The sequence below is a fragment of the Condylura cristata genome, unplaced genomic scaffold (assembly GCF_000260355.1).
Source record: "Condylura cristata isolate star-nosed mole 26May11 unplaced genomic scaffold, ConCri1.0 scaffold00050, whole genome shotgun sequence".
In the NCBI taxonomy this organism is placed as follows: Eukaryota; Metazoa; Chordata; class Mammalia; order Eulipotyphla; family Talpidae; genus Condylura; species Condylura cristata.
The window spans coordinates 156,278-167,457 of record NW_004567151.1 but is presented as its reverse complement, the minus strand read 5'-3'; the positions used below and the strand labels follow the sequence as shown (position 1 = coordinate 167,457).

The following is an 11,180-nucleotide window of genomic DNA, read 5'->3' as shown; positions in this document are numbered from 1 at the left end:
ATGGCTTCCGTCTCAGCCTGTTAATACACAGTAGCTGTTTAATCTGGAATCCGCTTTCCATGCTCAGGAAATGGGAGTTACTAGTTGTACTCAAATCTCACAGGCTTGTGAAAGTCATTTAAGTCCACCTAAGAGAGGATTAGCCTATATCTGGCAAGTCGCCAGAGGGGAGTATTGAATACAGGATTCTGTTGGCCATTTTTTGTTTTAAGATGTATTTATTCACGCATACAGAACTGGGGTACAGGCCAGAGGTGCAGGGGCGGTGAGAGGATTCCCCAGAGACAGAGTGGGGAGCAGGAAGGACAGGCTGCCTGATGAAGTCCACTGCTGAGGGGAGCAGTGGGCGGGTCAGGAGAGGTCTGTTGCGCCCTGTGGGCCCCCTCTGGGGCAGGCGGGGATCGAACTCATGCGGAAGTGGCTTTAGCTTCTTAGTGCTGTGCTTTAACTCACTGTGCCACCAGGGAGGGCCCATGTAGGCCAATTTTTTATGGTTGGGAGTGACAGTAGTGAATGTCACAGCCGTAGAAGGCTGTTAAAGTCCTGGTCGCATCCAGGCTGAGCTCCAGGCCTCTGGGTGGCTCGTGTCACCTCCTGTTTTCCATTCTGTTTTCTCAAAGCCCCCTCACCGCCCCATGCTGCCCAAGACCGCCCGCCAGCTCTGCCAGAGAGCGGGAATTCAGAGCCATTTCTGGATTTCCAAAATACAGACACATGTCTCCCGTCCCTTCCCCAGGGAAGACCAGGGGTTCCGGGGCGTTTTTTGGGTAGAAATCTCCCATATGATTGTGTTCAATGACCTTGGTTTAACACCAGTGACTGACAAAAACAGTGGCTAACTTTGAAGGTGAAAGACCTTTGACCTTTTTTTTATGCATAAAAGAGCTGAGGTACAGGGGCCAGATTTAGTGGGGGGTGGTGAGAGGACTCCCCAGAGACAGAGAGGGGCACAGAAGAGACAGATCCACTGAAATCCACTGCTGAGGGGAGACAGGAGAGGTCTGCTGCACCCTGGGGGTCACCTCCGGGGCCGGGGATTGAACTCAGGCCGTGGGGGTGACACAGCTGAGGGTCAAACCGTAGGCCCCCAGGGAGACCCACGCGCTCATCTTTCTAGGAAGACTCTGTTTAATGTCTCTTGATGAACACCCTGTTCTTCTGGGCCCATTTTCCTTCCTCAGTGCTTGATTGGGCTCTTTACTGTCTGGCCAAGCTGTGACTTTGGCTTTTTTTAAAAGACGGCAAGTGGGGTTGTCGTTTAACTGTGACCTCAGGAAAACGTGCTCTTCCTCTTAGGTTGAGCGTCTTCTGAATCTACGTTCTTTCTTACCCAGCCTCTGCTTTTTACTGCAACGCCCAGTACAAATCTGGAAGGATACAACATTTGCGTCCTTGTGTGTCTAGGAGACTGCAAATTATTTATTTATTTTACTTTTAAAGATTTATTTATTTGTGCATACAGAACTGGGGTACAGGCCAGAGGCTCAGGGGCAGGGAGAGGCTTCACCAGAGACAGAGTGGAGAGCAGAACAGCAGATCGACCAAGTCCACTGCTGAGGGGAGCAGCGGGCGGGTCAGGAGAGGTCTGCCGCGCCCTGTGGTCACCTCCGGGGCAGGTGGGAATCGAACTCATGCGGAAGTGGCTTTAGCTTCTTAGTGCTGTGCTTTAACCCGCTGCGCCACCAGGGAGGGCCATAGGGGTGAATTTTTGAATACAGTTTGCACAGTCCAACAACTTTGCTTTTCTTGTCACTTCTGAATAAATGTGAAAGTGTACAAAAATACTAGCATTGTAGAAGTGTTTAGAGCTGAGAATGTCTATTTAATGACACTCTGAAGTATTAATAAAAACCTATAGACAGTTGTTTCCAACTCAACCTGTTTTTTTGAACATCCGCTGTGGGCAAAGCCACACAGTAGAGTCTCTTTTCCTAAGAAGTTTATCAAGAAGTGGGACAGAAGCATGTTGGAGTGACCATTAACCCAGTAACGGAGAGAGAAAATGCTGTGGTTATTGAAAGGACAAGAAGGTGTGAGGAGAGTTGTGAGGGAAATGTGTGTGAGGAGTACAGAAGGTTGATGCTGGCATTGTCAAGGACTCAGCAGCATAAATCCTGTACAGAAGCTAGAAAGTCAAAGTTTTTGCAATGATTGTTTTTTCCAGAAAACCAATGAGTTGCAGGTTGACAAAGTACACTGCTGAGGGAGCAGCGGGTGGGTCTGGAGAGGTCTGCCACGCCATGTGGGTCAGCTCCCTGGCTGGAGATTGAACTCCTGCTGCAGTGGCTTTGGAGAGCATCTTATTGCGGTGCGTTAACCCTTTGCATCACCAGGGGGAAGCCTCAGTCTGGCTTCTTAATTTCATGGTGGCAATGGGGATGTTTCGCACACCCACGTTTCCACCTTGGCTTTGCTGGAATGTCTCTTGTCCACACGTGAGCCTTCATGCATGTTTACAGAAAAGCTGGCCGATAGCGAAATGAGTTGATTGCGTTAATTTGGAATTTTGTTAAACAGTCGCCTCAGTCCTCGGTGTCTAGCTCGGTAATGAGCATAGTGTCCTAGTGAATAATATTTCACCGAGCAGCACTAAACCCTCCTGAGTGCTCTAGGGACATTGCTATTTGTTTTTTCCCTATGTATAGCTTGGTACTTTATCATCTAGAATTGATCAGAAAATAGAGACTCGTGTGCAGGTTTTTTCTTATCTAAATGTTCTCTTAATAGGTTTTGCTAACAGAGTATAGACCTCTGGGCCTCTTGGAGAGGTTCTGGCTCCTTGGGAAATAACTTAACAAGAAGGCAAGACTGATACCATCTGGACACGGCTTTATTAGACTTGAGCTCAGAGAGAGGAAGCAGCATTGAGAAGTGTTTCCAGACTGGCTCTGGGCTTTTCATGGCACTTGGCTGTGGGGTGAACACAGGAGTGGTTTGGGGCCCTGACAGGTGGGGCCCTGCTTCTTCATCCATCACACGCCTCATTAGCACTCGAATCTCCACACAGGGGTGTGCGTTCAGCATGTTGATGAGACCTCAGTCTGGGGGTGTGGGGGCAGGGATTTGACCATCTGCACATATGGGCCTTCTGATGCGCCCCAACTTGGAAGTGGTGGTACTACATGAATTTAAAGCGACAGCCCTTTCTCCGCACACCTGGCACCTTGTCGGGGTGGCGCCGGGACCATCAGCATGTGGTGGGTAGACGGTCTGTAAGATGCAGCAGGTGGGTTGTTAAAACAAGACGGTCTTCAGCTCCTAACAGCTGCGTGTTCTCCTGTCCAGGCAAGATGCCCCTGTCCAGCTGGCATGTGGTTTAATTCACCTGGCCCACCTGGGTCCAGCTGCTTAGGATTTCAGTCAGGATTTTGGGGGGCCGTGTTTAACTCTGGAAGGGTCTCTTCAAGTGCAGTTTCAACCCGCTGCTGCTTTTATCATCGGCATGGTCAGTCCATGTACTAAACTGCCATGCTGCTTTGAAAAATGGCTAAGAGAGGCAAGATTTTTGTGGGCTCCCCGTAGCCTCTCCAGCCTGGAGTATGTATATGCTGCTCCACCGAAGGCGGGAAGCACACGGGTTTCCAGAAGGTGGCTTGTGGTCAAAGAGTTTTGTCCTTGTCCTTTTTCTGTGGAAGGGAATTTTTTTGTGTGAAACTCGGCCGCTTGTCAGGTGTAGGGCGAGTGAGGCTTTCTGTGCCATCGGCCTCCTGTGGCCTTGATCGTGGTCACGCAGAAGGCACTTGGGACCGTGGGTGCTGGGGATTGTAGACTCCTGGAGTACTGGTGCGTGTAACAGTGTGCACACCCGGGCCCAGACGCGGGCTCCCGCAGCGGCAGTGAGGGCTTCTGGGACATGATCTAGAGGCTTCTGGGAGACCAGTTACTGGGCATCTGGACCTTCCTCGATGCCGCTCGCTGGACCACTAACAAGTTTAACCATTTTAGAGTTTCTGCCGCTCCTCTGACAGGGAGGCCATTGCCCTAGAGCTGTGTTCTAGGAGTTAGGGAACCTGTGGAGACGAACACAGAGCCCTGAGCACCTTTTCTTAGTTTACAACCCAACGAAGTGGTTAATAACTACAGTGTCCCCCTTAAATAGATGCCAGAGCAGGGTCCTGTTGCCTCACACCCAGTGGGGGGAGGGTGTTCCCCAGAAAGGCGGGATAGCCCTGCTGACATGCGTGGGTTCAGTCCTGACTGATATCCCTCCATCAGCCAACGCTAGACTTTAACACTCTGCTGTGAGCATATTTCACGATGAACCTGTGGAGTTTCATTAGCTCGTCAGTGTTTTCATGTCTCAAAAGACGTTGTTAAGGCCCTCCCTGGTGGCGCAGCAGGTTAGAGCACAGCACTGAGAATCTAAAGCCGCTTCCGCATGAGTTCGATTCCCACCTGCCCCGGAGGTGACCACATGGCGCGGCAGACCTCTCCTGACCCGCCCGCTGCTCCCCTCAGCAGTGGACTTCGTTGATCTGCCTGTTCTGCTCCCCACTCTGTCTCTGGTGAAGCCTCTCACCGCCCCTGCGCCTCTGGCCTGTACCCCAGTTCTGTATGCACAAATAAATAAATCTTTAAAAAAAAAAGACTTTGTTAAATTCACACACTTAGTTTCTCTCTGGTAGAAGTAAGACTGTACGGGATAAATGCTGAATTAATACACAGAAACCTCATGTCATAGAAGCCTGGGGGGCTGCAGGAGAGTCCTCTCCCTGCCTGCCCCCCCTCACACTCACACACACACACACACACACACGCTCACACCCACTCAGACACACACACACTCACACATTCACTCAGACACACACATTCAGCAGGTAGCTCTGAACCCACCGGCACCTTCTGCACAGGAATTGATGCTACTTTGCTGCCTGGGGAGCCTGGCGGGAGGCTGCTCCCCCTCAGCTGGGGCCAAGCGAGTGGGCGAGGCTGCACCCCACAAATGCAAGGCCACGGTCCACTCCTACCGAAGAATGCTCGTCGCTTCTGGAAGTCCACATGCACTTTGAAGACACAGGCATGTTCAAATCATTCTTCGTGGCTTCGGGATAAACGCAATTTACCGTGAAACAGCAGCTGCCCGTTCGTTCGCTGGCGTCAGCGCCATCAACAGGACCTTGTGTCACGTCACCGACGAGTGGGCAGAAGACGTGGATCTGTGGGGGGCCCTTCCGTGGCAAGCTTGACCTGGGAGCATCAGCTCTGCTTCGTAGACCCTTGAAATATTTGCTTATTGGACTATTCTATGTTAAGTTACACGGCAAGTTTATCTTATACAAGGGGTTCGTAACCAGTTGAGAGTTGCAATTGATGTAATAGTTGGGGATTTTTGAGCTCACCTTAAAGTAACTTGTTTTAACTCCTGGATTGTTTTTTTTATATATATAGGATTTGGAAACATCTCACCTCGCACGGAAGGGGGGAAAATATTCTGTATCATCTATGCCTTACTGGGGATCCCCCTCTTTGGTTTTTTGTTGGCTGGAGTTGGAGACCAACTAGGGACCATTTTTGGAAAAGGCATCGCAAAAGTGGAAGATACGTTTATAGTGAGTATGATTTTCTTTTAAAATAATATGACTTCTGTCATTTCAGGCCCAGTGAGACATCATTTTTAGGGCTTTCATCACAGTTTATATGTGCCTCTGGTAGCCTGTGACACTGAATTAATTTTTTTATGAGTGAACAAATGAACCCAAAAGATGAGCAGAAAGAAAACAGCTGTCTGACAGGTTTGAGCTCTAGATTCAGTGTCCTGACCATGCTGTCTTTGCAGTGGCATAAACTTAGGTAACTGAGCGTCCTCTGTGGAGGGAACAGAACTATCAATTCTAATGAAGGTTAATATGTAACTTAACTCGGTAGTGCTGTAGACAGACGCTTGCCTAAGAAGAGATGCCATTCAGTAGAACCAAGAATTACGTTCATGGGTGCAGAAAAAAGACATACTGGATGATATCACTTGTATGTGGAATATAAAGAAACAAAACAGGGTCAGACAGAACCAAAGCAGTAATAAATTCTAGAACTCTGATGGTGGAATTGAGGCTATTGTAGGGAGAGGTGGAAGAGTGGGGTGTGGAGGGTGGGTTCCCTCAAGGGTAGACTCGGGGGGTCTTGGTGGGTGTGGTGGGTGACATACATCTAGGGAATTGGGGTCTTATATCTCTTAGTGATAGAGTGTTGTCAACCAGTGTTGCCTTGATTAAAAAAAAGTGGTTTGGTAATAATTTTAATTAAAAATAGTAGTAAGAAATTATGGACGAATAAAATGGTTGTCACTGGGGTAGAATTATAAATGTTCTGTTACTGTGATCGATGCATTTTATTTACTACTTTTTTTCTCTTTCCACAAAAAAATCCAACAAGGTGATTTTAACATTACTGATGAAATAAAACTATTGGGTATTGCTTTTCCAATTCCAGTGGTAGCTCCGGTTTTTAGTATTAGTGATCTCTCCGATTTCAGTTCTAAGGCGGCAATCCAATATTTTCACTGTTCTTTTAAGTCAGGGCTATTCCAAAATAGGACTTTTACCCATTTTTGGTATTACACTATCCTGCTTTTCAAGAGTCCTGTTGTTATTTTCTGCTTATTTTAAATATTTACTTAATTATTTGCAGAAGTTTGGGATATAGGCCAGAGATGCAGGGGTGGAGGGTGAATGAGAGGGCTCCCCAGGGACAGAGTGGGGAGCAGAACAGGCAGATCCACTGAAACCCACAGCCGAGGGGAACAGTGGGGAGCCAGGAGGCATCTACTGCGCCCTGGGGGTCACTCCCTGCCCGGGGATCGAACTCAGGCTGCAGCACTGATGGGGCTGAGACTTGCCCCTAGGCCATCGGGGAAGCCCCCCAGAATTGTAGCCTTTATAGATTCACCTACAAGCAACCTGGCCTTTGCATTTTCTCAAGATGTTGAGAAGCACCTGCTCTGAGCGTCCATGGGATATGACATTCGCTCAGGTTTTTGCAGTGATAATTTGAGACCTCCTACACCACCACTGGGCCCAAGTGTCCTGCCATTCTAGTCATCAGGAGGGTGTTCCTGCTGCGTCCGTCATCCACTCGTCCACCTGCGTAGTCTTGGGGTCTGCTGAGTGCCGGGGACACTCCTCGTGCTGATTCCTCGTCAGCGCATGACACAGATCACACTGGCGGTTCTTCTCCGGGGCCACGATTTATGCTCATCCCTCAGCACTGCTCAGAGAGCCAACAAGTGTGAATTCATGTCCCTCTTACAAGGCAGAAGGAGGTGTGGCGGGCTAGAGAAACTTCATCCTGTCTTTCCCACTCTCTGGCTCATGGCTCCTTAGCTCTCGGACCAGGTCAGGCTCCAAAACGCTGTGGTTTTGATCGGGCGAGATGTGTGTAGACGGTCACAGTCAGAGATTACCAACTGATGGTGGCCAACCTGAGGTGGAGAGCTGGAGATAAACACCTGGGTGTGTCCATGCTGTTACTGTGTGACCGTGGAGGTTCCTGAATGGAGAAAAATATGGGTCCTGCGTCACCTCTGAGACAGGGGATGCTGAAGCAGGAGAGAGCACCGAGCCCTTTATACACCACATTTCTGTCCTCACATGCCCTTCATGGAATATGGGTTATCAGTTAGGCGCAGTCAGGCCTCCCTGGGGGCCCCTGGTCTCAGCACTATGAAGCTGTCCGTAGCCACTGCGGCACAAGTTCGATCCCCGGCCAGGGAGTGACCCCCAGGGCACGGCAGACCCCCCCTGTCTCCCCGCTGCTCCCCTCAGCAGTGGGTTTCAGTGGATCTGCCTGTTCTGCTCCCCACTCTGTCTCTGGGGAGTCCTCTCACCCCACCCGCACCTCTGGCCTGTACCCCAGTTCTTTCATGCTTAAATAAACAACTAAATCTTTAAAGAAATAAAGTAGTCACAGGAAGAAATCAACAGTAAGTACTAATATGCCTTCCTCTAGGCTCAGAGAACAAAGCCCTATCCTGTGGCCACTGGGTCATCTGTCCACTGCCTTGGCCTTGCATGCTTGGTCAGCCACAGGGAAGTGGTTGGGCGCACGAGGAAACGTTTCCGTGAACAGAGCTTATTTTAGCATTTACCCATAGTAAATACTTGGCTCATGGCTCAGCTTTCTTCTTCCTTTTTTTTTTTTTTAAGATTTATTTATTGATGCAGGCAGAGCTGGGGTATAGGCCTGGGGTATAGGAAGGTGAGAGGCTTCCCCAGAGACAGAGTGGGGAGCAGAACAGGTGGACTGACGAAGTCCACTGCTGAGGGGAGCAGCGGGCGGGTCAGGAGAGGTCTGCCGCGCCCTGTGGGTCCCCTCGGGGCGGGCGGGGATAGAACTCATGTGGCAGCGGCTTTAGCCTCTCAGGGCTGCGCTTTACCCTGCTGTGCCACCAGGGAGGGCCCACACCTGTTTATGTTTCAGCCAGTTTCTGTGAGGAAAGCCAGTGAGGGTGACAGTGTCAGGGAGCGAGATCCTGTCGTCGGGGGCTGCCTCGCGACAGCAGTGCAGACGAGCTTCGCGGTGTGGCGTGGCCGTGACAGTGTCCGTCTCTCTCTCAGAAGTGGAACGTCAGCCAGACCAAGATCCGCGTCATCTCCACCATCATGTTCACGCTGTTCGGCTGCGTGCTGTTCGTGGCCCTGCCGGCCGTCATCTTCAGGCACATCGAGGGCTGGAGCGCCCTGGACGCCATCTACTTCGTGGTCATCACCTTGACCACCATCGGCTTTGGTGACTACGTGGCAGGTGAGTCTTCCCCGCAGCCTGCCCTGGCGCCTGGCGGCCGGTGGACTTTGCTGGGTTTCTCAAGTGCCAACTGCTGTCTGTGCAGGGGTCTCGGTTGCCAGAGCAACGGGCCCCATGCTGGTATCTCCAGGCCCAAGAATTTCATCCCCTCCTGGGAGTTCAGAATCCTGGGAATCCGGGATCCTGGGCACCCCGAGGCCTCTCTGACAGGGGACTCGGAGCCCGCTGGCCTGCGGCAGGAGCTCACCTCACCTGGGTCCTTCCATGGCGTGGGCCTGTTTGCAGGGAGGGCCCCCGGCCGAGGTGCTGGAGGTCAGGGCATCCACATACCTTTGTGGGAGACCCATTTGCACCCATAACAGAGGCCAGCAAGTCAGGCCTTGCCAGTGGGGAGAGCTGAAGGGCGCAGCTGGTCATTTGCTCTCGCTCTGTGGAGCAAATTCAAATGGCTGCTTGTATAGAGTCTCCCCGTGATACCTGCCTGACCCTCTTTTCCCGCCCGCCCAGGGCACAGGATTCAAGTTTAATTCCCCTGGGCTCTTTTTCTGTAGGTTTTTCATGCGTGAATTTAAAAACATCCGTGCACTCAGAAGATGGTTTCCCAGATAATCATTTCATTTCATTTTCAATTTTCAGGGCAGGATATTTTTTTTTTTAAAGATTTATTGATGCATATAGAACTGGGGTACAGGCCAGAGGTGCGGGGGCGGTGAGAGACTTCACCAGAGACAAGAGACAGAGCGGGGAGCAGAACAGGCAGATCTATGAAGTCCACTGCTGAGGGGAGCAGCGGGGAGACAGGGGAGGTCTGCTGCACCCTGGGGGTCACTTCTGTGGCCACCGTGTTTCGAACTCGCCCTGAGGTAACTGCAGCCAGCTTGCAGGGTTGCGTCCTAACCTCTTGTGTCACCAGGCAGGGCCCAGGACAGGACTTTGGACCTTAAAAAAAGTGACCACATTTTTTACTTATTAATTTCTTTCCTGTGTGTATTTTCCTTTGCTTTATTATTGGGTGTGTCTCAGGGATCTTACCTTCCTGTCATCCCAGCTTGCTTTTTCTAGTTCTACTGCACCATTATCATTATTTCCTAAACTCTGTTTGCCAATCAAATACTTAAAAAATGTCCTTTGGTGCATCAGAGAAACATGTTGGATATTGTAGTATATTATAGTAGGAAAACACTGTTCAACTTTGCAGAGGAAGCTCCTTGCAAGGTGTGACCGAGAGGAGCCCACAGAAGCAGCCTTAGAGACCGGAGGTCTGTAGGGGCCTGTGGCTGGAAAGGAGTCGTCAAGGAGTTGCATGGAGTTGTAGGAGGTGGGAGAGTCTTAGCTCAGAATGGCCCAGGGGAATGCCTGGAGGAAGTCAAGGGCCCAGGGGACCCCAGACCTGCCCAACCAGGAATGTGGGTGGAGTCCTGTACCGAGACATCTGCCTCTTCCTGGACTCAGTCTGCAGGCTTTAAGGTCAGGGGGCCCCCTGGGACGCCCCCGGGGGGCCTAAAGCCTACCAGCCCTTTCATATGCCAGCAGTTGGGTGCCTTTTCCCTGTCTGCTGTGACTTCTTGGCCCAAAGTTGAGTATTCTCAGAAAAGAAACTGGATCGCATAGCTTTCTAGAATCTCAGAGAATGATAAAAAATCTCAGCGGAATTGTCCGGGACATCACAGAAGCAGACGCTGATGATGGTGTCCAGTGGCAAAACTCTCCTTCATGGGAGTGACTTCCTTGGAGCTGAGGCCCCGTGAGGACTGTGTTCCCTTGTATTGCATGTGTTCCCTGGCTTTTTATTTTAAATGTATATTTTGGCATCGAATTGACCAACTGACAAGTCATTGAACTGTCTTGACATACCTGTGCGTTCTGAGAGCGCCCTGCCTGGTTTATTAGCACAGCCAGAGCCTCACGGATGGCATGTGATCGTTCGTTTATTGGTGAGCAGTTTCCTCTCCTAGTGAGTGTCAGGGGTAGATACAGCCCGCGTGTAGGTAATGGACAGATGCTGTCTGTCCAGCAAGTGCCCTGCGTGGTCTGAGACTTAAAAAAAGACAAGAATTATAAATAAGAAAAGTGGGTGGAATCCTAAAATAACGCTGTATTTGTGACCGCAGTCTAAACAGCCTGGGACTGAAAGGACACGTATTTGCACTTTATGGTTTGGTGGAGATGAGAGAAAAAACATTTCTTTAACCTGCCTTGAACCCTCTGAAACTGATGCCACGGAGTACAGTCTAGACGCTCAGGGGTGTGGGGGACCCCAAGGCATGAACCCAGGCCTGGCTTTGTAGGGACAGGTGGTCTCTTGTAAACAGAATTAGCAGAATCCATGAGGGGATGAAAATGACAGACACTGGGCTGAGGCCACGGCAGGGCTGTGTCTTGGTGCCAGGGCTGTGCCAGGTGTGGTTTGGCAGGAGAGCACGCACCAGGGGAGTCAGACCTGG

The 11,180-nt window shown here is 50.6% G+C and overlaps 1 protein-coding gene across 1 annotated transcript in view; it reads left to right on the top strand.

Annotated features, from left to right (window-relative positions):
* KCNK2 (potassium channel, two pore domain subfamily K, member 2) overlaps positions 1 to 11,180 on the top strand; it is an 86,716-nt gene that overhangs the window by 40,571 nt on the left and 34,965 nt on the right. Inside the window, exons 3-4 of the mRNA XM_004694890.2 lie at positions 5,389 to 5,549; positions 8,550 to 8,736. Coding sequence (XP_004694947.1) covers positions 5,389 to 5,549; positions 8,550 to 8,736 — 348 coding nt within the window. The remainder of the gene's footprint in view (positions 1 to 5,388; positions 5,550 to 8,549; positions 8,737 to 11,180) is intronic.